A 25,450-nucleotide genomic window follows, 5' to 3' on the forward strand; every position below is an offset into this window, starting at 1 on the left:
TTCTCCTAAGATGAAATCTGTTGTTTGGGAATGTGGTTGATCAACTTGACACATTGGCCAAATGGTGCCCAATGTAATAAAATGAAAAGAAGAAGCAAGATGATGTCATTTTTCCATATTGTGAAACTGAAAACAAATGCCTTTTGTGAGACCAAGCTAACAAACCTCTGACGGTGCAAAGAATAATTCTGTTTGAAGAACTTAATAGTAAGATAGAAGAAGTACTTTCAAGCTGAGACCTGCAGGTGTACAAAGATCTAAAATACATATTGAGTAGGCCTGATCATCTGAATCTCATTCAATCGAGAAAGCATGGCTATGAGTTGGATCGTCTTCTATTTGTGGCCCATGACTATATTTGTGGGCTATATTGATGGGCACAGTTTGTTTTCTTTGAGCCTATTACCCTGAGGATGTGCCAAGATGTGCCTTATAACACTGCCTTCATGCCCAATCTTCTGAATCATTATGACCAACAGATGGCAGCTTTAGCAATGGAGGTTCCCAGATTGTGGTGACCGTGTCCTCAGCTGGTGGACCTGAATTTAGCTGGCGATCCTACTGAAGGAGCCTCAGTGGCAGCGCAGAGGGACTCTGGCTTTTGGTGTCCCTGAGAGTTGAAAATTGATCCTGATCTTGGCTGTTGCTTTTTGCACATGCGTGATTGTTCACCTCCTTGTCCAAATATGTACTTTAGGAGAGAAGAGCTTTCATTTGCTCTGTATTTCATAGGATTGATTTCAGTCATTTGCCTTTCTGCCACGTTGTTTACTTTTTTAGCTTTTTTGATTGATGTGATAAGATTCTGGTATCCTGAAAGACCCATTATAATTTATGCCATCTGCTACATGATGGTGTCATTAATTTTCTTTATTGGGTTTTTGCTTGAGGACCGAGTCGCCTGCAATGCATCCAGCCCTGCACAGTATAAGGCTTCCACAGGGACCCAAGGATCTCATAACAAAGCCTGTATCATGCTTTTTATTATACTCTATTTTTTTTTTACTATGGCTGGCAGCGTTTGGTGGGTGATTCTTACCGCTTGGAATGTATGACTTCTAGTATTAACCATGTGCTTTCTGCCATTGGAAACAGGGTCTCTCTCGTGATACCTCCATGCCAAAGGTCCCGCTATGCCACCTACTTTGATGTTGCTGTTCTTCGCTGCCTACTCCAGCCGCACTGGTCTGAAGAAGGCACTCAGTGGTCTCTGATGTACTATCTACAAAGACTGAGACACATGTTGGAAGAGAAGCCAGAAAAGCCCCCAGAGCCAGATATTCCTCTCCTGCCCAGACCAAGGAGTAGCTCCATGGTGGCAGCAGCTCCCTCACTAGTGAACACACATAAAACCCAAGTAAGAGCATCTCGGGTCCATTGTTTTTTCAACAAACAGCTTTGCCATAACAGAGTCTTTTTTCCTGTGCATCCAGCTCTTATTTATACCATTGCCGACTGTTTGGTTGGTGGGTTCCCCTGATACTATTATCCTTTCCTTTCCATCTTTTACTACTGGAGCATTTGGCTGTTCTATTTTGCAAAATTCCATTTTGCATTTAATTTACCAGCCAAAGAAGTGCTTTCTAAATGCCTCTTACACACACTAATCTAGAGCAAGCTTCTGTTGATCCATAATAATGGAATATGGGTCTTCTGGCTAATTAAAGTGCTAGTTAATAAAGAGTTTTTGTATATAACTGTCAATTACCAATATTATAAAGCACGTGACACTGGTGTTTTACTGAATATGATTTAACCTCCTTTGCATAGCTCAAAATTTTCCTGTGCCTCAGTGTCACCTTTCACAATATTGGTTTTTGATATATAGTCTTGCTGTTTATTATAGATGTTTGAAGGAATAAACTGAATATGTCCTGATGACATCCCCATGAAAATCACTTTTTGATAAATGAAAGTACCAATAGCAGCTTAAACACTTGTTCTCTTTTTCAACATGTTAAATATGTAAAGTATGATCTGCAATGTGTTGCAGTTGTTTGAGTTTATTGAAATGTGAATTGGCTATATCTGAAATATGTCTGCATATTCTGAAAATAAACAGGAGTGATATCAGAATGAAAAGGAAATATGTTCTGTTTTAGTAATAGATGATTTTGCCCAGAGTGAATATCTCCTCTGGTGAATCATTAAATGGAAAAACACATATTTTAAATAGAAAAAGAAATACCTACTCCCTTCTTATTTTCTTGGCTTTCCTAAATCTGGAACTTTGTGGTCTCACTGTTGAAATCTCCAAAGAGAAGTTACAATTAATATGAAACATATCTCTATTGTAATATGAAATATATCTCTAAGTCCTTGACCATTAATCTATTTTTATTGTCTATTAAGGATCTCACCATGAAATGTAATGAAGAGGAAAAATCTCTCAGTCCTGAAGCCTTTTCCAAGGTTTCATTGACGAATCTACGCAGGTCTGCCATCCCAGATCTTTCTTCAGATCTTGGCATGAACATTTTTAAGAAGGTGAGTAGAACCACTTAAAAAAAAAAAAATCAACAAAAAAAAACAGTAGGGCATGAAATGTTTCTGATTGTGCAGCTGAGTCAGGTGGGTTGAGGAAGGGACCTCAGAATAGAGGTCCACTCCCAGTTATAGCGCTGACTTGCGGTATGACCTTGGGCAGCATGACCTTTCACATTTCCTCCTTGTGCGTGAGTGCTTCGCATTTTACACATTATGTGGGGTTGTTACAGAGCTCAATCCTGATAATATGTGTAAAGTGCTTCTAGTAGTGTGGTCATGGAGATAGTTGTGGTAGCAGTGATGGTATCGTGCATTTGTATAGCTCACCTCATTCTACCAAGCATGAGATCATATAAATAATTCTTATTTAATCCAATGAGACTTTTATTCTCCACAATTTGCACCTAAGAACCTGAGTCTCATTGCAGTTCTTAGAGTAATGGGATCATCATAGAACATTCATTCTTGAAGTCATCTCTTAAAAATTTTAAGGCAATAGAAAAACCAAGCTTTGTGATAACGTAGTAAATCCTTATAACTGACCTCTAACTTTACTACCGTCATTTCTCTTTGTGAGTGACAGTGTAGGTTTCCATTCAGCAAACATTTATTGCACATCCACAAGAATCTAGAACACTAAAACTGGGAAATTAAAGGTTGAGTCTTTGTGTAAATAAACTGACTTGGGAGTCAGTTGATTGGTTCAAATTCCACTCCTACCATTTTCTACCCATGTGATACTGGCCAAATGATATTGGTTTCTTCATTTATAAATGGGTACATAATATACTTACCTCAAAAGTTTATGATAATTGAGATTATGTGTGTAGAGTCTTTATTGGGCCTAGTACTTAGCAGGTACTCAATAAATGTTAACTGTTATTTTCAACAATAAAATAGAAATAAGACTGCACCTTAGAAACTTTAGATAGTTTTAGAAAGGTTGAGTCCAACCTCAGAACTAGGTCTTCTAACTAAATATTTCATGCTCTTATTAATCCACTCTTCTCCTCTCTTTTTTATAAGCAAATGGAGCTAATCAAATAGAAAATAATATGTGTAAGATAATGTATGTGTGGTGGCTTATTTTTTTCTTTTGCAAAATGACTAGTTTGTGTCAATGAAGAATACAGAATTACCAACCTATCTATAAGCTCAGAGTTTGCTATGCAACATTGATAATTCAGTAAAAGACAAATGCTGTAGTTTTTCTAAACATGTTAATCAGTGGGGAGAAAAGAGGTTTTCAGTTCTGATTGCATATGAGAATCTCTGCAGAACTTTTAATAAATCAAGGGCCCAGGCCTGACCCTGGATCTATGAAGTCACAATTGCTGAAGATTAGCCCAGACATTAATATATTTTAAAAACTTGAGGCAATTCTAAACTCTTAGATACACTAGATCTTGAATTTCTTTGATTGATAGGTCATAGGGTTGTACCAATGCATATCCTGCATCTTCTTTGCCTCTCCTATGAACAGAGGTGTGCATCTGAAGTCATTTGGCTGAAACAATGGATCTGTCTTGAAAAGTGGAGTAGAAAAAGACTGATTGGTCTTTGTGATGACTCAGGGCTCCTATATACTAACCCAGGGTTTCTCAAGTTTTACCAAGCGTCAGGATCACCTGCAGGACTTGTTAAACATTGCTGGCCCTCCCCTTTTGGCTTTCTGATCTAGTATGTCTGGAGTTGAACCTGAGACTCTGCATTTCTGACAATTTCCCAGGCACTGATGCTGGTCCAGGGACCACACTTGGAGAAACATTCCTCAAGCCCAACCCGGCAGAAAAACCTAGGAAATATGTTATCTTTTTCTTAATTTCTTTCACTGCTTTGCACATTGTGGAAATTTCTCTTGTCTCTTCTGGATGACATTTGGTGACTTTCTGGGTCTCCTTTTCCTGGAACATTTCCTGAATTTTGCTCCAACCCTTTGGGAAACAAATGGCAACCTTGCCTTTGCCCCGTGCCTGACCTTCATCTCTTACCCCTGTAGTTCAAGAGCCGCAAAGAAGACAGAGAGAGGAAAGGTTCCATCCCATTCCACCACACGGGGAAGAGGCGGCCTCGGAGAATGGGAGTGCCATTCCTGCTGCACGAGGATCACCTGGATGTGTCCCCAACTCGTAGCACGTTCTCCTTTGGAAGTTTCTCTGGGCTCGGAGAAGACAGACGAGGCATGGAAAAAGGAGGCTGGCAAACCACCATTTTAGGTGACTACAAGGACCTTCGAAAGTAGGGCAGAGCTTCTTTGACCTGTTTAGAAATCTGGATCTAGGGCTCCCAGGGAAATCTGTACCTTTCTCCACAGTTTAGTCGAGAAATCTGGGCCCAAATACAACCTCCCCAGGACCCAAATAATGCTGTGTCTTCATAGACAAAGAAATGGAAATAATTGAATTATGCAAGAATCCTGTATAATTAGACAGCTCTATTTCTAATCATCCTATACAATGATTCTTTAAATTTTATTGAAGTACAATTTATATATAATATCACGTTAAAAGTTATATATATGTATTTATATATATTTTTTCATATTCTTTTGATATTTCATATTCTTTTCACATGATATTGATTAGAGTTCCCTGTACTATCCAGTATGACCTTGTTGTTTATTCATCCTATATATAATAATTTGCCTCTGCTAATCCCAAACTCCCATTACTTTCCTCCCCTACCCTGCCTTCCTCTTGGCAACTGCAAGCCTGTTCACAGCAGTATATCATTCTAGACATGGAAACATGGCCTTAGAGGGCTCTGTGCATTAACTTTGTGAATCCAAAGACAGACTTTTCTTTCACTCAGCTATTAAAAAAAGAAGATGTAAAGAAGAGAAAAGGGAGGGTTTTTTGTTGTTTTTTTTTTTCTGGATGTCATATTAAGACCAGCTTAAAATCAAGAGATGACAACTAGCGGGGGCCTAACAGATGGTTTCTGACATTTGGCTTAGATTGGGGCTGACCTTCTCACAGGCAGCTTCATCAGTCATCTCAACCCTGAATGTTCCCAAGGGAGATTTAATTCCTGCTAGTCAGCTGTGCCTTGCAGAGTTCCTAATACCCGCTGACTGTCACTGCCGTCCTTTGGCAGAACATCTTTCAGATTTTCTAACCTTCTTGTGGTTCTCGTCCTTCTCAGGGAAATTTACCCGGCGGGGCAGTTCCGACGCGGCCACTGAGATGGAGAGCCTGAGCGCCAGGCACTCCCATTCTCATCACACGCTGGTGAGTGATCCGCCAGACCACTCCAACAGCCACGGGGAGAACATCGTCAAGGAAGGTGGGTCGGAGGCGGCCCCTGCAGGCGGGACTTCAGGTTTCTTTTCCTGTTTCCTGTTTTTTCTCCATGTTCCATCTTCATTGTAATCTGGCTCCATGTGCTTTTTGAAAACTTGCATTTGTGTATTTTATGGCTGGATTATTTGTGAGCTGTTCTTAAAATTTCCTTAGTAGCAAGAGCTATGGGATAGCACACTGTGAACACCATACCTCTCAGAGGGAAAACAAGGGCAACCCATTCTATATTTGTTTTCACAAGAGCATTGACCTACAGGAAAGACTTCTAGGACATCTGTCACATCCCTCTGAAGGGCTTGTCCATCTTCAGGGGAGGAAAGTCCCTACCTTCTAAGGTCACTGATTCCCTTTCCAGACAGCTGCTATTCTGTGCTTTATGTGGAGCAAATGTGTGCCTCTGGATGAAATCCAAGATGGGTTCTTAATCTGTGCTCTTCTCAACCTATGAGTATAAATTTAGTCCCTCTTTTTCCTGGACTGTACTTCAAGTACTTGATGACATTTGTTAGTTACCACCACAAATTTATGTTCCATAATTCTTAAGCAGAAGAGAAAAAAGAATCTTTCTGTTGCCTCAATATATTAAATAAAACCAAATATTTTCACAGCTACAAACTTGTGGGGAAATATTTCAACCAAATTAGTTTAACTATTGGAGAAGGAAATGGCAACCCACTCCAATATTCTTGCCTGGATAATCCCATGGACAGAGGAGCCTGGTGGGCCCCAGTTCATGGGGTCGCAAAGATTCAGACACAACTGAAGCGACTGAGCACAACACTGTGTAACTAACCAATAGGGTCTATCTTCTAACTGCATAAAAAGCACCAGTTAGGCAAAAAAATTCTATCCTGGGTCTCAAGAAAGCCAGTTAAGAATTCACATTTTCTATAGCCTTCATTGTTTGTCAGATATTATTATACATGACTTAACACCATGGGAGCTGACAATAGCCCTGAGACTCTCCATCAAATATATGCTATAGCTGTGATTGTGGTCGTGATTTAAATAGTAGGTTAAGTGTCTAACATGATCTTGTAGGTTCATATGGGAGAAGTAAAACATTGCTTTCCTTTTTCTAGTGCGATCTCAGATCTCCACTATTACAGTTGCAACCTTCAATACCACGTTGGCATCGTTCAACGTCGGCTATGCAGACTTTTTCAGCGAGCATATGCGGAAGCTCTGCAACCAGGTGCCCATCCCTGAGATGCCACACGAACCCCTGGCGTGTGCAAATCTGCCTCGAAGCCTCACAGACTCCTGCATAAACTACAGCTACTTGGAAGACACAGAACATATTGATGGGACCAATAACTTTGTCCACAAGAATGGCATGCTTGATCTTTCTGTACGGAGCAAGAATTTTTCTTACTGAAGCGCAAAAGATATTGAATCTTTGGTCCAGTTTTTACAGTGTTGGGTAAAATGGACATATAAGTTCTTAGAAATGTTGAGTCTTTAAATGAAAAAGCTACACTTAAAAAAGAAAAAACCTTTTACGAGTGTATCACCCATCTTAGATGTACCTTTTCTTTTTTTTGAGCTTCACTTTAGATTCGATCTGATATTAGAATATTTTTATAATTGAAAAACGTTAGTGAATCCTGAATACACTTAGTAAATATCTGTGTATTTGTGTTTGCTAAGTCCCTCATTTTCTAGACCGGTAGTAAAAAATTCTGCTTGTTTTCTTTTGTTATATAAGCAACATAACTATAAACCACCCAAACAGCAAGAGAGAATGAATAGAAGTCCATTAAAACATTTAAACCTGCATTCTCAAGAATGCCTGTTTTGATTATAGTTATTAGCAAATGAAAGTGTTGTTATATTTTACAAATATATTTCACACAATTTTTTTAATTTCACATTAGGGAACCTGGCTCAGCAAATAATTTAACATATTAAAATCAGTAGAAAGACATAATTTAAACATGCAAATATTTTGCATTTAAAATTAAATGTAAATAATGATGCAATTGCAAATGTTCTTCTATTATATGTCTAAGGAAACCTTTGCTCTTCACCAGTTATTAGTGGAAAGGATTATTGGCAGAGGATTAAAACACTTTGATTTTAGAAATCAGTTGAGCAGGTTTTCATTTGGGCAAGTAATTGCTCTCCCATTAATCCATTATGCTTTGTTATCTCCATTAACTGTCCATATTATGGCAACTTTAGAGTCCTTAAATGAGATAACACACTTATACATTTTTAATTCCTCGGGTGATTTGTTGATTAAGCACATATACAAGGTTCCAATGCAGCATAATAAGATCATCTGAAAATTACCTGAATTATTTATACTTATGTGCATAGAACAGCCAAAGGAAATGCAATAAATGGAAGAGCCAAATCTATTTAGGAAGAGGTAATTCAAGTAACTTAATCACCCTCTGATTACTTTTGTCTTCCCCCAGGTGGTTCTGAAGGCCGTTTATCTTGTCCTTAACCATGACATCAGTTCTCGCATATGCGATGTGGCACTGAACATTGTGGAATGCTTGCTTCAGCTCGGTGTGGTGCCCTGTGTAGAGAAGAACAGAAAGAAGAGTGAAAACAAGGAAAATGGAACTGTAGAAAAAAGACCAAGTGAGGGAACTTTCCAATTCAAAGGAGTGTCTGGAGGTTCCACCTGTGGATTTGGGGGCCCTACAGTGAGTGGAGCTGGAGATGGTGGAGGAGATGAAGGAGGAGGAGGTGATGGAGGAGGAGGAGGAGGTGATGGAGGAGGAGGTGATGGAGGAGGAGGTGGCCCCTATGAGAAGAATGATAAGAACCAAGACAAGGTATGAATGAACCAGCTTTTGCATACTCATGAAATGTCATTCTGATTTCTTTCCATATTTTTGCTTGCCAGCAATCTGTTGGCTCAATAGCCACTAGTCACTAGTCCATAATAAGCAGTATGCATGCATGCATGCTCAGTCACTTCCGTCATGTCCAGCTCTTTGCAACCTTATGGACTATAGCCCACCAGGCTCCTCTGTTCATGGGATTCTCCAGACAAGAATACTGGTGTGGGGTGCCATGCCCTCCTCCTGGGGATCTCCCAGATCCAGGAATTGAATGCACATCTCCTGTATCTCCAGCATTGCAGGCAGATTCTTTACTGCTGATCCATCTGAAAGCCTCTAATAAGCAGAATAATTTTTCTGAAAAACATTAAGTTCTTTCTCTTGATTTAAGGAACGCATTTTTAGGTAGCGTGCTTCAGTCACAGTTAAAGAGAAGAAAAGGGGGAATTTTTATTTAGTACGTTGATTTGCTGGTATGAGTTTAGAAGACTAGTCTTTGTCCTCTTACAGCTCGGTGTGTCACACCCAGGGGTCTTTATCATTCTCATTAGTTATTGTTTCTGAATTTAACTTCCTTTGACTTGACAACACCTGATTTATGATTTCAGTGCTTAACATCAGTAATTAGTTTTCTAATTTGAATTTTAAAGAAGAATTACTGCAGCTATATTGATATAATTTATGCTATTTCAATTTGAGATCTTAGTTGGAAAATACTAAGTAATTGAAATCAAAGAAGAGATTTGAATCTCTAACAGGTGACGATCTACACATCAGGCCAAGTGTTTACATGTGTAAGATTTCACGGTGCAGAGTTCTATTACCTACATATTATCTTAAATGTAAATTGTTGATTTTTTGTGGGGTATCAGGTTTTTACAGCTGAAGGTGTGCAGTGTTCCTTCTTCTTTTTTTCCCCCTTCTTCTCTCTCTAGTCCTACATCATGCCTGTTTAATTTGCATTTATCATGTTTCTTTCCTCATGGTCTATTCTCATTTTTCCCAATATTTGCGGACTCTCATCCAATAATTCCCGCCCCAGTATTCTTAGGTTCTCGAACCTAACTTTTCCTTTAGGATTTCTTCTACTGCCTCACTCATATTTATATATCTTCCAATTCTAATAGAATCTTCTGGTATTTGATGTTTCCAACTTTTACATTCTCAAACATCACTGAGGACGATTCAAGGGTCCTCAGATCTCATTGTAGATGAAAATTATCAAAATGTTGATATTAATCACACGGGATTTGAACTTGGATCCTAAGATCTAAGGGATTTTTCAGTCAAAAGTTATGTAGGAATTAGTAAATAAATACAAAGTATAAGGACCACATTTATAAACACAGCAAACAGTAAGATTCTTAATTTAAAATTGTTTTACCTGTCAATCTAGGTGGCAACTCAAAGAGACGATAGATAGAACTATGTCATTTTGTTGCAAAATTCAAGGGAAAATAGGAAAAATAAAAGTTGTCAAATTTTGATAAGGATTTCTTTGGAAGGAATGATGCTAAAGGTGAAACTCCAGTACTTTGGCCACCTCATGCAAAGAGTTGACTTATTGGAAAAGACTCTGATGCTGGGAGGGATTGGGGGCAAGAGGAGAAGGGGACGACAGAGGATGAGATGGCTGGATGGCATCACTGACTCCATGGACATGAGTCTGAGTGGACTCCGGGAGTTGGTGTTGGACAGGGAGGCCTGGCGTGCTGCGATTCATGGGGTCGCAAAGAGTCGGACACAACTGAGCGACTGATCTGATCTGATCTGTCAGTAAAACTTAGATATATGCTAAATTGATGAGGCTTTGCTATGTTTGGGGCTTCCCAGGTGGTGCTAGTGGTGAAGAACAGGCCTGCCAGTGAAGGAGACATGAGATATAGGTTTGATCCCTTGTTATGTTTATTGAGGATTTGAAATATAGTATTTTGTTTCTGTTTGGGTTTTGTTTTAGTTCTAAAATTACACCCAACTAGTATTCACATCTAATTTTTTATTAGAGAGCTACAAATGTCTTGCCTATCTAGATATTATATATAATCTAGATATTATTAATCTATTATATTATATAAATATAAATCTATTGTATGTAATCTAGATATTATATGTAATATATAGATATTATGAACACTAGAAACTTGATAATATAAATGTCACCTTGACTAGTTACTTTTGATTAGGATGGGGTTTTACAAAGTCAGATTATGTGTTCTCCAAAACAACTACAAAAGATGCAAATGTTCTGTACTTAGTTCTGCAAAATAATATCCTTTGTAATGCAGAGAATTTATAAAACTGTACCGGAACGTAGGTCAAGTGCATTGTACTTGTGATTCACACAGGTCTGCTCTGCCTCCAACCCATCTGTTATTTTCAGTGGAACTGGGAGTTTATCTAATTTTGCAACCTAGTAATACCAGAAGCATGGGGGAATTGATTAATTCAGAAAAGAAGATCTAATTTCTATTTCTATATTTGCTGCAAACGAGTACTTAGAACTTGAAATGTTATTTAATATGTGTCCTGATTTCTGCCTATAACATGCTACATCTTTCTGAATGTCTCCTTCTGAAGGAGCTGAAATCCCAAGGACATCTGAAGATCCAAAGAAATACAAATAGATATTTACAAAAAGCTTTGGGAGCTAGGAATTTTTTTAAGGAACATTTAATAGTTTTTGAATGTTCATAAATCAATCTTCCAAATCAGCTCTTCCCCAGGGTGACCTTTTCTGAGGCACAACTGCCTCTGGCCACACAGGCTGTGTACTCTACAAGAGCTCTCTGCTAAAGAGGCCAGGCAGGACTGAAATCAGGGACAGTCAAGGCTGCTTCTACTAAGAGGCACCTTTTAGTAGAAGGTGCCTACTACTCACTTTTTCTAATTCATCCTCCCAGAATAGTGCCTTTTCTAACTTGCACAAAGTTGCCCCAAAGGATAGCAGTGCCCCACACCTAGAAATGGGCTTCCCTAGTAGCTCAGCTTGTAAAGAATCCACCTCAATGTGAAAGACTCAGGTTCGATCCCTGGGTTGGGAAGATTCCCTGGAGGGAGGGCATGGCAACCTACTCCAGTATTCTTGCCTGGAGAATCCCTTGGACAGAGAAGCCTGGTGGGCTATAGTCCATGGAGTTGCAAAGAGTTGGACACAACTGACTAAGCACAGCACACCTAGAAATAATCATTAACACTGGTTTTGCTATTATTATGCACCTTACTTGTTTTGCCTCACAAACTCTGTGAGACGGATATTTTATGATTCCCCCTTCTGTGAGGCGTAGGGTGTTAAGTAGCTTGCCCAAGGTTATGGAGCTAAGATTTTAATTTAAACTTAAAAGATTTATGAATTGGTGAAGGAATTCACCAATTCCTACACCAGTCATGCTCAGTCATGTTGGACTTTTTGTGACCCCATGGACTATAGCCTGCCAGGCTCCTCTGTCCATGGGATTCTCCAGGCAAGAACACTGGAGTGGGTTGCCATTCCCTTTTCTTGGGGATCTTCCTGACCCAGGGATTGAACCTGGGTCTCCTGCATTGACAGGCAGTTTCTTTACCCTCTGAACCACCAGGGAAGCCACTGGTGAATATATGTACATATAAATAAATAAATGTATGTATGTTCTATGTATGTGTGTATATATATATATATATATATATATATATATATATATGTATGTTTGAGTCTTCCATTTGTAAGCATCTGAGCTGCAGAGTTCCCAAGAAGCAGACTCGGACAAAGAGATGTGTGCAGGAGGTTTGATGGGGTGTCCACTCAGAATTGACGTCTGTGAAATGTAAAAGAAGCAGGATGGAGCCAAGAGAGAAGCTGAATTGCAATGTAGTTGTAACAGAGACTTCAGTCCCTCACACAGGGAGCACCAGAGTTGGGATGGTTCTTCAAAGTAATCCCTGGGTAAAGTAAGGGAGCCCACCTTATTCCATGACCTCCCTCCTAGCCCTCTTTATACCCTTGACCAATCATTGGAGGTGGATTGCTTCCAGGAGGAGAGCATAATGTGGGTCAAGGCCCATCTCTTTAGCTAAGGGCAATACCTGAAGAAGAACTCACCTGAGTTATCAGCCATCAATACTTCCAGCCTTGATTCATGGCTGGAAGAGAAGGGGATGACAGAGGATGAGATGGTTGGATGGCATCACCGACTCAATGGACATGAGTTTTGGTAAACTCCAGGAGTTGTTGATGGACAGGGAGGTCTGGTGTGCTGCGGTTCATGGGGTCGGAAAGAGTTGGACACGACTGAGCGACTGAACTGAACTGAACTAAATACTTACAGCAGCTCAGAGAATGAATGTTCAGTTCTGAAGGGAGGTGTTTCTGGGCATCACAGCCACTACCTGAGGCTTTGGTTAGAAAAAAAAAATGACCCAATTACATAACATTAGGGGAGCAGAGAGAGTGTCTCGTCACATAATGAACAGCACATGATGTCTAGATAACTCTCATATCTGACACACCCTCCCTGCATTTGAGTATTCTTTCTATGTGGATGGCCCCAAAGTTTATGTATCAACCTGAGCATATGACTATGGAAAAGCCCTTCACAATTTACAGATCAAGGCCTATTCATTATTTTATATTTGTCACAGTAAACTGATGAAGTAGGAAGGGAAGCTATTAAGATTCTCAATTCACAAGTGGGGAAACTAAAGCACAAAGAGATTCATTCATTTATCTAATGTCATGTGCAATTAAGGAGCGCTAGCTGGGCTCTCAGGTGGCTGTGCTGACAACAGAGAGTCACTAGAAGGACCGAGGAAGGTTGAAGCTTCCTGAAGGTTATGGTGCAGATCTGCATCATTTCTTAGCAACAGCTTCCTTATGCTTCTTTGGAAACAATTCAAGGATTTTCTGGAAGCTATGTTCTTCACTTAAAGCAAGGATTACATGAGTCAAAAGAGAGGATAATAACAGTTCATCTCAGGGGGACTTCCTATTTAACCTCAAATGAAGAACCCATGCTGAATATTTGCAAAAAATTTTTTATTCTCACTTTGTTTATACATGAGTATTACAATACAGCAAAAGCAAAAAAAAAAAAATCCTTCGAAAATGTCAGAAAATGCCACATGATTTCAAAGTTTCAGACTTTGATCAGTTCCAGAAATTTAGCAAAAATCCTTGCCTAGTGATACTATCGGGAAACTGCTGGTAAAGGTACCTTCTGGAAAAAGCTGTTTGCCTTCATCATTGATAGTCCACACTGTCTCTCTCTAGACAGTCATTCTGATCACCTGTCAAGCATATGAAAGCATGTCTTCTACTGAAGAGGTCTACATCCATATCCTGTAGCACTAGAGGGTATTCAAATATTTTTCTTTCTTGTAAATCATGTTCTAGATTTTCTAAAAAATTAACCTGCCTGTTGAGCTCATGACAATTTTATTTCCCAAACTGCAGGGGCTCACTGTAAAACATATAAACTTGGTTTAATAATAAAATAGAGTCTCGGTAGCAAAAGAATCTAAGTAACTAAATAAACAGCATCCTCTCTCTCATTCTGGGTGCTAGGATGAAAGTATACCTGTAAGCAACCATAGGCTTGCTCTAACCATGCTCATCAAAATCGTGAAGTCCCTGGGATGTGCCTATGGTTGTGGAGAAGGACACCGAGGGCTCTCTGGAGATCGTCTGAGACACCAGGTATTCCGGGAGAATGTAAGAGAATTAAAGTAGATTCCATTTCCTCTTCCTCTTCCCTCCTTTCAAATTAAGAATGAGTCCTTTGACAATGAGGGTCAGTGTTCCCTGAAAAAATATTTTGTGAGGGTAATTAATGCTGTCATAAGGTGGGAGAATTCCCACAAGATAATCTCAAGACATCTAAAACCCAGGCTTAGGAAAGTTTAATTGGGAAAATAACTTCTGCCTCCTGCCTAGGGCAGGCCAACTCCCAGTTGGTAAAAGGATGTATAATTGGAACATGAATTATCGTTTGAAAGAACATTGCAAAAATGAATATATTTAGCAAACTTCTGATGGTCTGTGACAAATGGTTTTTTAATCACCTGCCTGGGTACTATGGAAGCATATTTTATATTAGAAAAAGGGATCCACCTTTCAGATTAAGTTTGTTGTTTTTAGATATGGAAAATGGCCCTTATTGGGACAAAACAGGACTACAAAAGTAACCATTTTCTGGCTGCTGTGTTTGACAATGAACCTTGACTGCTAAATATTGGGTTGGACAAAAATTTCCTTCAGATTTTTTCATAACACCGTAAGGAAAATTCAAATGAACTCTTTTGGCCAACCCAATATTTACAAGCACATCCCTTTGAACTGTGTGAAACTTGAAACTCTGCCCTGAGGTTTGCAAAAAATAATTCTTGTAATGGAACATGGAAATGTAACTCTAGCTCATTTTCACTTGCCTCTGCTGATGACTACTTTTCCCTTCAGACTTTGGCGATAACCCACCTCTACAACAACTTCAAGCTGGAACAGTTGCCTCATACATATTTTGAACTGAAATCATAAGAAAATAGTCCCCGACAAATAAGAGTTTGATGCAAATTTGAGTCTAGGAAACCCTTTGGCATATCTTAGCAGAGTTTTAGGGTCATGTCAAAATCCAATGCCAGCCATTTTTCTTTGGTATTAGGTTTTGTCATGAAATGTTCACACAGTATCAGCATGCTGGCTTTCTTTCTTAATCTGTCATCTACCTACCTACCCATTTATATATCATTCTCTTTCTTTTCTATTCTATTGTGTCATATTAGTTTATTATTTGTATGTGGGGGGGGGTTATTCATAGTAATTACTTTCTCTAAATTCTGAAACTTGAAAACTTTGACCAAGATCTAGATTTTGGGGCCCCAAATTTTAAGAAATCAAAATAATAAATAATAAGGCAGTAGAAGCTGACATTACCTCCATCTTTGCATATATGTTTATGATTTGGGGTCTTTGATTTTTATTCTATCACAGTATGAATAAATGCCTTCAAGGCTAAAATTACATCACATCTCATGCAGAAAACTAATTCTATGAAATGAAATACCAAAATATAAAAATAAGCATCATGCTGTATTTGGAATTATAAATTGGTTCTGATATCAGGACCTGTCTTTCTATACGTGGAGAAGGTTAGGGCTAGTTGGATCAGAAGCCACTTGAGAGATTATCGTTACTGCTTAGTCACGATGTTTTCTTCTCTCAAGAGTACTGAGTGTTTCCTATCAGGACATCCAGTTTTCTACTTGCCTTCCCAACTGTTGATTTATATGGCAGTACCTCCATTTTCTTGTAGCCCAGTTTTATACTCCTTATCAGGATTATACTTACTTATCCATGCTTAGTAAACACATGGTCCATGAGATAGAAATTTGAGAAATCTACCCTGGGAATGTGTAATTCAAGAAGCTAAATATTTCCAGATTTATCTGGCATTGGATTTTTAGTAGTTACTTAGCTTTTAATGCATAAGAATATTTCTTACCTCTACCAGATGAAGTCCACTATACTTTTATTTTTTTAATAAACCAAATTATTATCACAATGCTATTCATCAAAGTGCCTAGTAATTCCAGGGAGTTTCTTAGAATAGTTTAATCATTAGCTTGTAGTCCCAAATTATTGAAATGGAATTCACTCTTTATATCTCTTGGAGAAGTTTAGAATATTCATTCAGAATCAAAATACTTATAGTTTGATATTCTGATCCTTGCTGAGACTTTCAGTTGAATTGTAATGGCCTCTAAAGAAGAGATTTGAAACTATGCCTTTTTTGGTGTATTTTATAGAGAAGTACTTTAAAACTTCATTTTATAGCAAGCAGCATTAATTTTATAAGAAAAAAAAATTGCTTGAGATCTAGCAACCAGTAGCCTCTCTGGAATTCAGTTCAGTTCAGTCACTCAGTCGTGTCCAACTCTTTGCAACCCCATGGACTGCAGCATGACAGGCTTCCCTCTCCATCACCAACTCCCGGAACTTGTTCAGACTCATGTCCATTGAGTCGGTGATGCCATCCAACCATGTCATCCTCTTTTGTCCCCTTCTCCTCCTGCCTTCAATCTTTCCCAGCATCAGGGTCTTTTCCAGTGAATCAGTTCTTCGTATCAGGTGGCCAAAGTGTTGGAGCCTCAGCATCAGTCCTTCCAATGAATATTCCGGACTGATTTCCTGTAGAATTGACTGGTTTGATCAACCAGTAGCCTCTGGAATAAAAACACCCAATTTCTCGACCTAGTAAAGGAAAAATGAAAGGGAAAAAAAAATCCTCCTGACTTTGTGATATAAATGGAAAGACTACGACAAGGTCACAACAAGAAACCATTGCTAATTATAAGTTTCAGCCTTTTATAATCTTTTTCCTCTCAAGAGTTCTAAGAATTTTTCTCTGTGTCTTGATTTGTCAAAATGGTGATGTAACTTAAATTATCCTCTGGCCCACCATTAAGGACCCAAATCCCATGAATTGCTGTCCTTGCTTCTGCCTGGTTGTCCAAAATTCTCCATTAAGGTTATGGAGTCCTCACTAAGTCCTCACTCTTAGTCCTTACTAAGCCAACTCTTCTTTCTTGATTGTAGATTTTCTTCCTCAACCCAGTTTAGTTCACTTCAGTCGATCAGTCATGTCCAACTCTTTGCGACCCCATGGACTACAGCACGCCAGTTCTCCCTGTCCATCACTAACTCCCAGAGTTTACTTAAACTTGGGTCCACTGAGTCAGTGGTGCCATCCAACCATCTCATCCTCTGTCATCCCCTTCTTCTCCTGCCTTCAATCTTTCCCAGCATCAGGGTCTTTTCAAATGAGTCAGCTCTTCATATCAGGTGGCCAAAGTATTGGAGTTTCAGCTTCAGCATCAGTCCTTCCACTGAATATTCAGGACTGATTTCCTTTAAGATGGACTGGTTCGATCTCCTTGCAGTCCAAGGGACTCTCAAGAGTCTCCTCCAATACCACAGTTCAGAAGCATCAATTCTTTGGCACTCAGTTTTCTTTATAGTCCAATTCTAACATCCATATGTGACTACTGGAAAAACCACAGCCTTGACTAGATGGACCTTTGTTGGCAAAAGTAATATCTCTGCTTTTTAGTATGCTGTCTAGGTTGGTCATAGCTTTTCTTCCAAGGAGCAAGTGTCTTTTAATTTCATGGCTGCAGTCACCATCTGCAGTGATTTTGGAGCCCCCAGAAATAAAGTCAGCCACTGTTTTCACTGTTTCCCCATCTATTTGCCATGAAGTGATGGGAACAGATGCCATGATCTTAGTTTTCTGAATGTTGAGTTTTAAGACAATTTTTTCACTCTCCTCTTTCACTTTCATCAAGAGGCTCTTTAGTTGTTCTTCACTTTCTACCATAAAGGTGATATCATTTGCATATCTGAGATTATTGATATTTCTTCCAGCAATCTTAATTCCAACTTGTGCTTCATTCAGCCCAGCATTTCTCTTGATGTACTCTGCGTATAAGTTAAATAAGTAGGGTGACAATATACAGCTTTGACGTACTCCTTTCCCTATTTGGAACCAGTCTGTTGTTCTATGTCCAGTTCTAACTGTTGCTTCTTGACCTTCATACAGATTTCTCAGGAGGCAGGTCAGGTGGTTTGGTATTCCCATCTCTTTAAGAATTTTCCACAGTTTCATTTCACAGTATCATTTTCCCATTTCTTTCCATTGGTAAGGACATTCTTTTTTAAGATGATCTTGTCTTCCGCAAGATATCAACTAATCTCCATTATGTCAACCCACTTCCTTTTGGTAATGGGTGGTATATAAATACATTTTCTCCAACAACCACTCTCTAAACTAGCCATGAGGCTACTATCAATATATTATGAGAAGTGTAACCACTCTGAGGAGGCAAGACCCTAGCTTCTAATTTTGGCTCTGCTGTGAAACTTGGTGTATCAGCTTGGACAAAGTCCTTGATTTCTTTGAGTCTCAGTTTCCTCCACTGTAACATAGGGAAACTCTTCAAGTCATAGAGAAGTGTGAAAGTCAAATGTTTGCATTTACAATCCAGAAGCATATTTTAAACAGCAAAGCACTACACAAATGTGATTTTTCTCTCAAAGGTAGAATGGGACTAGGGGGCCCCCTGAGGGTCCCAGATAGCATTGGGGTGTCCTGTCTGTGACCTTCTCCAGCCAATGATTGTAACTTTGTTTGTTCTGATGGTGCAAATTACTCCCTTTTCCTTTGCTAGATGACAAAATTATTTGTTGGATCATAAGAAATACGTTTTTGTGTTTCTGGTAATTTGCCAGCTCTGCCAGCCCTCTGGCAGAGCCTAATGCATGGTCAATTGGTTTTCATATCCTTAAGGCCAACTTCTATTAAATACCAAACTTCTATATTCAAAAGCAGACACATAAATAAACAAACTAGACTTGCTTTATTTTATGTCTCTTTCATGTCTCAAGGGTCTTTCCCTCCTGACCATATAAGAGAACTCTGGATAAACAGGTCCTAGAGCCCCCTCATGCCATCCATTGTTTTAAGTCACTTCAGTCGTGTCTGACTCTTTATGACCATTTGGGCTGTAGCCCACCAGCCTCCTCTGCCCATGGGATTCTCCAGGCAAAAATACTAGAGTGGGTTGCCATGCCCTCTTCCTGACCCAGGGATCAAACCTGTGTCTCTATGTCTCCTGCATTGGCAGGCAGACTCTTTACCACTAGTGCCACTTGGGAAGCCTCATGCCCTCTATTAAATCTATTTAAATTCAAAGTAGCTGAGTGTGGGGGAGGTTGGCTTCTTCTCCCTGTGTAAAGCCTCTGAAGTTTCTAATCCTTGATTACCAATCCTATCACCTACGTCAATATTAAATTTTTTTTCATTTATATCTTAAAATCTTGATCTTGGCAAAAATACTGAGCTGTTCCTGGGGCAGCATTAGCCTTTAGTTTGGGGTTTTTCCTGAGGAGAAGCCCTTCTCAAAGTCTTATCCCCAGCCTACCTCTGCCCATCTCAATCTCAGACGTGAAGGGCTAGCAGAGCTGGCAAATTACCAACCAGGAGGGGTGCATGGGGACCTTTGCCTTCTGAAGGCTTCTGTCTGAAATCAGTGGTATCCCCAGCATAAGCTGGTACCTGTGACTTCTTCACTTTTCTTCCTTCCTTGCAGGCCCAGAACTGCCTCACTAAGCTATACAAGCTAGATAAGATGCAGTTCCGACAAACCATGAGGGATTATGTGAACAAGGACTCTCTCAATAACGTAGTGGACTTCTTGCATGCTTTGCTAGGATTTTGTATGGAGCCGGTCACTGACAGTAAGTAAAGCTGTGCCGAGTTCTAGGAGAAATCGCTGCGAGGTGAAGCAGGTAGTGTTTCTGAGACACCCTAAATCTGTGGTAATAGAATGGAGAGGAAAAGATATATGTTTGTGTGTGTGTGTGTGCAGGCACGTGAGTCTTGTGTGTGATAAAATATAAATGTGAGAAGCTTGCCCATCATCTTTGATTATACATTTTGGAGGCCTTTTGAGGACAACTTAGCTCAGCAAATGGGAACTCAGCTCGGTAAAGCCATGACACCCTCATCTGCAGGGCCACTATCCTCACGCCCTGCTCACGGCATGCCTCTCTCTCAGGTGACTTTGTTGTATGACTGCTGAGGCAAGGATCAAGGAACAAAAGAATATTTTCATTAGTTCAACAAAATGAAGTGAGCACCTTTTATGTGCTTGGTGATTTTTTCACAAGATAAAATAGGAAAGAGAAAAAATGACTGCAGTAAACATAGTAGTAATGTAACTTCGATACACACACACACTGAATTAAAAACAATGGACAAAGGGATCTATAGATAGTCCCATAAACTATAGGTTTATGGCTTTAAGAAAACTCCATCATAGAGCCCTGTATTACAGGGATAGACCAATGAACCCAAATGGCATCCATAATCAATGAACACTTTCAGTACCACTTGAATACAAATATAGTAATGGAATGAAGGTGATGCATGAAGCCTGAGTTGAGTAAAAACACATTTTAATTTAAAGCCTGGGAAGAAGCATCTTTTTAGTATAGGTTTTTATGGTTTATATAGTATTAATGTGATAGTTATAGATAGGGAAATAGTGGAAACAGTGTCAGACTTTATTTTTTGGGCTCCAAAATCACTGCAGATGGTGACTGCAGCCATGAAATTAAAAGACGCTTCCTCCTTGGAAGGAAGGTTATGACAAACCTAGATAGCATATTGAAAAGCAGAGACATTACTTTGCCAACAAAGGTCCATCTAGTCAAGGCTATGGGTTTTCCTGTGGTCACGTATGGATGTGAGAGTTGGACTGTGAAGAAGGCTGAGTGCCGAAGAATTGATGCTTTTGAACTGTGGTGTTGGAGAAGACTCTTGAGAGTCCCTTGGACTGCATGGAGATCCAACCAGTCCATTCTAAAGGAGATCAGTCCTGGGTGTTCTTTGGAAGGAATGATGCTAAAGCTGAAACTCCAGCACTTTGGCCATCTCATGCGAAGAGTTGACTCATTGGAAAAGACTCTGATGCTGGGAGGGATTGGGGGCAGGAGGAGAAGGGGACGACAAAAGATGAGATGGCTGGATGGCATCACTGACTCGATGGACGTGAGTTTGAGTGAACTCCGGGAGTTGGTGATGGACAGGGAGGCCTGGCATGCTGAGATTCATGGGGTCGAAAAGAGTTGGACATGACTGAGTGACTGAACTGAACTGAATGTGATAGTGGTTGATTAGATTACAATGGAGCTGTATTTGATGGATTTAGAAAGTTTTTCTGTTTGTACCCCAGGCTTTATTATTTGGTTTTCACATTAAAGGAAAATATTGTTCCCCTATAGATTCCCTGAAATAATCTATGTTATTGAAGTTGCTTTAATCCAAGCACATAACAGATCTGAAAAACAATGAAGTAAGAATTGGGGTTGAGATACTGCAAGAGAAATTCTTGATTGCATTTTTTTCTCTTTTTAAACCTATTTGAGATAGAAAGTATAAGAGCAGACTAAGACATTTCTTTCTGTAATGTAAAGTCTAAAGATAACCCACAGCCCTTTGATACAGACAGTGAGAGGTTAGTCATAAAGTATGTAATCAAGACTTTAAAGCAGTGAATTCCCACTGAGATTCTTGAGAAGGTTAAGTGGCTCATAGTGAATCATCCAGCAGATGCACATACTCCTGTCTGATCTGTCTTGAAGCTGCAGGTAACTGGCCCCTAAGGTCCACAGGTGGCTTGCAAGCTTGCAATACCCTGGCAAGTCCACAGAACACCTGAAGTGTCCATGGAAATGGGAAAAACTGGCACAAACTGCCACATTGGGTGATGGCCTCAGTTCACTGGCATTTCATGTGTGAATGAGTTAGGCGGTGGCTCCGGGAGAGGTTGTAGATTTTTCCAACTTATATGCCCATGGAGTCTCTGGAAGCAAGAAGTTGCTAGAAGTCTTGTGTAGCTTTTGTCCAGAACTCAGTCTCATTTTTGGTTTCTGGTGCTGGTGTTAATTCCCCTACAGGACCCTGTCTCGTCTCTTCCCTCCACTGCCCCACTCACCTAGTTGGCCCTACCTCACTCCACTTCTCACAGACTGAACAGTTTCTGCTGAGAAACCAGCATTCTTCACCACCAAAACAAGCCAAATCAAGTCTGTCTCCATTGAGGGACCACTTAGTAAACCATCTTTTTAAAAAAATTATTGTCTATTTAACATTACTTAGGTTTAAAAAATTTTCTTAGGGTCAACAGTTGTCCTCTTTTTGTTGCTAAGATTCATTGATGAAAACCTCCACTAAGGGATGAAATATGTCATAGTAATAACCCTGAAGGAGATTATGAGCTGTTTATCTCTAAGTCCTCATTAGATGATCAAATCTGGAGTGGCTTCAATCCTCTGGTTCTGTATTTTTTGTGTGTGCATGCTCAGTTGCTCAGTTATGTCTGACTCTTTGCAACCCCATGGACTGCAGTCCACCAGGCTCCTCTGTCCATGAAATTTTCAGATAAGAATACTGAAGTGGGTTGCCAATATTTTGTGTAGCCCTTCACTAACTCCTGGATGCCAAGTACTTCATTACTTCTTTAAACATTGTACCTGAAAGGAAACACTGCCTTTAATTGGTGCCTTTGCATTCCAGACAAGGCTGGGTTCGGAAATAACTTCACCACGGTGGACAACAAATCCACAGCCCAAAATGTGGAAGGCATCGTCGTCAGCGCAATGTTTAAATCCCTCATCACACGCTGCGCTTCAACTACTCATGAATTGCACAGCCCTGAGAATCTGGTGAGAAGCTCACCTTTTCCTCCCACAGGAGTTCTCAGTTTTATGCCATGACCTTGAGAAAGAGAAGTTGAAATCTAAAACTGTAAAGTTAAAATGTCTATGTATTTTCCCAGTGTCACCAGCAACTCACGGTAGAAACCCAGCAATACCTTTCTCCTCCCTGTCACCTGTCATCGTACCTGCAGATAGGCTTATCTCTTCCATCTCAGAGGTTCTGTGGTAGTTGGTGAAATAGTTGCCAGGTATTCTGAGCCCTTCAGAAAGAAGGTGCTAGAGCCCAGCATGCTGGCTTGTGAAATAAACAAGAGTGTTATACCAAGCTTTTGTTTGAAACCACATTTACTTTAATAACTAATTCAAATATGCTGCTGATCAGGTTTTGTCTTTTTTTATCAAACACCAATCTTTTAGCTACTGTTCACAAAAGACTGTGTTAATTAAACCACCAAGGCCACAAGTAGAGAGCACCAGGTTTTAAAAGATTAGTGTTTATTGCTGCCAAGAAGATTGTGGTTTGGGATAGTAAAATAAAGATGAAGACTGACACATCTGACATGACTAAATGAATTCAGGTCTCTCAGAGGAGTAAAGAAGCATTTCTGTATCTTACTAATCTGTTAGCTGTAATGACTTCTATGCAGAAATCAGCCCATTGACACATATGGACACTATCTGCTAATCTACTTAAAACAGAGAAATAGTTTTAAGTTCTTCTAAATCACTGAAACTATGTAGTCACTTGAGATAAACAAAACAAAACCCCGAATGAAAAGGAGTTTGATTTTACTGATTGTCAAGCCTCCCAACAAGGTTCTTGGAGCTTGAGAATAACTTGCATACCATCCATGTGTTCAATTTGGTCATGGCAAGAAGTAATTTGACAAGTTGATTATAGCATATATGAACTCTTATAAGTCTTACCCTACATGTGCATGTATAGAAGAAATACTACATTTCTTAATTGTATTTAAATCAATTTAAATTTGGCTTTGAACCTCCATTCCACCGGAATGGCTGGAAGTTGAACCTCACTCATTCTTGGGTCTCCCAGCTTCAGAGAGTAGGGCAAATATTCTGAAGTCTTAGGTAGGACCCAGGGCTTGTGGTGAGGCTCCATGGGTGTCAAGCATCAGTTATATCTGTTTGTTTGCATGGTGCTCTCTGCTGCTTAAGGATGGGCACTCTGGTGAATTTGGAACCCTTGTTTTTTGGAGTCTTGCCTTCCATGGAGGAGCTACCACATTGCAGAGTGAGAGCATAAGGCCTTCTTCTCACAGGACCAAAAGGACACTTTATGTTTTCCTCAGTGGCCCTTCCTTCTGCTTTTCTAAAGATCATGGGCATAACTGTCCCAGTGGTCTTAGATTTTGAAATCCAAAGCTCTAAGGTGTTGTTTAGGCTTCTATGTTCTTCTTTGTCATGAACCTTTCCTAAGACACAGAATATACTAACTACCTTCTTAGAGAAGACAGATGGGGAAATGCTGAATGCAAAGCTTAATATCTTAAAAAAAAAGAAAAAAGTCCTGCATTAAATATTGAATCACTAATACATTGGTTTTAATAGCCTTGTGTCTTTGTAAGTCTATAGTCAAGTTCATGCTCAAATGAGCTACAACATACATATTATTTGCTAAGTCTATGTAGAAAAATGTATCATCCTTGAATGTCAGGCTCTATTAGAATTGTCTAGAAGGTTTAGCATAATTTATCACAGTGATGCCAAAAATTTGGAGAAGTTGAACAGCGACTGAAATCTCTAGTCTAGACAAAATTCTGATTCCCTTATTTTTGCAGGCATCTCTTCAGAAGTTCCAAGAGACATAATTAAAAATTTGGAGGTTCAGTTGTTATAAAAGTATAAACTGATGTCTTTCTAATGTCACAGCCAACTTTCTAAATATGTAGCATGGTGACTATCCTTTTTGATACTAAGAATGACAGGCAAGGTTTTTAGTAATGTTACCATGGGAACAATGGAGGGGCAGGATACCATTAGTTGCACTATAGTAATCTCTCTTCCTTTTATGATCCCAAGGCTCATCTAAGTCCAAGGAATTACCTTCTACCCCTCTTCCTATGAATATTCTTCAAAGACACAACTATCTTTCTTTCCCCACACTTTCCTCCTGGCCTCCAAATAGGGGCTGTATTGTGACATCCGTCAGCTGGTCCAGTTTATCAAGGAGGCCCATGGGAATGTCTTCAGGAGAGTGGCCCTCAGCGCTTTGCTTGACAGTGCTGAGAAGTTGGCACCAGGGAAAAAGGTGGAGGAAAATGAACCGGAATCTAAGCCTGGAAGAGGAAAAAGGTTGGAAGCTTGAGCTCTCTGAATGTGAGGGTTTGCCCAGTCTGTAGAATATAATGTCCTGTTGTCTTGTCCATGATGTGAAATTGCAGGGCAGGGATGAAGGACTGTCCTGTATGAGTGATACCACTGGCAGGGCCCAGGTGCAGCCTAGAAAACGGAAGAGTTTCCTATTAAACAAATGCTGCCTCTGTATGAATCAGAGCTTAGTTGATCCCAAACTTTCATACACTTGAACCTTACTTCATAGCTCTTACTTATATAGTAAAATGTTATCTATGTTTTAGTCCCTTCAATAG

At 39.6% G+C, this 25,450-nt stretch overlaps 1 protein-coding gene across 1 annotated transcript in view; it reads left to right on the forward strand.

The window, feature by feature from the left end:
* Positions 1–25,450, forward strand: part of UNC80 (unc-80 homolog (C. elegans)) — a 230,278-nt gene that overhangs the window by 42,453 nt on the left and 162,375 nt on the right. The window contains 10 exon segments of the mRNA XM_010861283.1: positions 1,096–1,357; positions 2,353–2,487; positions 4,487–4,703; positions 5,632–5,772; positions 6,872–7,140; positions 8,213–8,581; positions 14,127–14,273; positions 19,706–19,853; positions 22,696–22,844; positions 24,988–25,154. Coding sequence (XP_010859585.1) covers positions 1,096–1,357; positions 2,353–2,487; positions 4,487–4,703; positions 5,632–5,772; positions 6,872–7,140; positions 8,213–8,581; positions 14,127–14,273; positions 19,706–19,853; positions 22,696–22,844; positions 24,988–25,154 — 2,004 coding nt within the window.

The sequence above is a fragment of the Bison bison genome, unplaced genomic scaffold (assembly GCF_000754665.1).
Source record: "Bison bison bison isolate TAMUID 2011002044 unplaced genomic scaffold, Bison_UMD1.0 scf7180017864471, whole genome shotgun sequence".
Taxonomy (NCBI): Eukaryota; Metazoa; Chordata; class Mammalia; order Artiodactyla; family Bovidae; genus Bison; species Bison bison.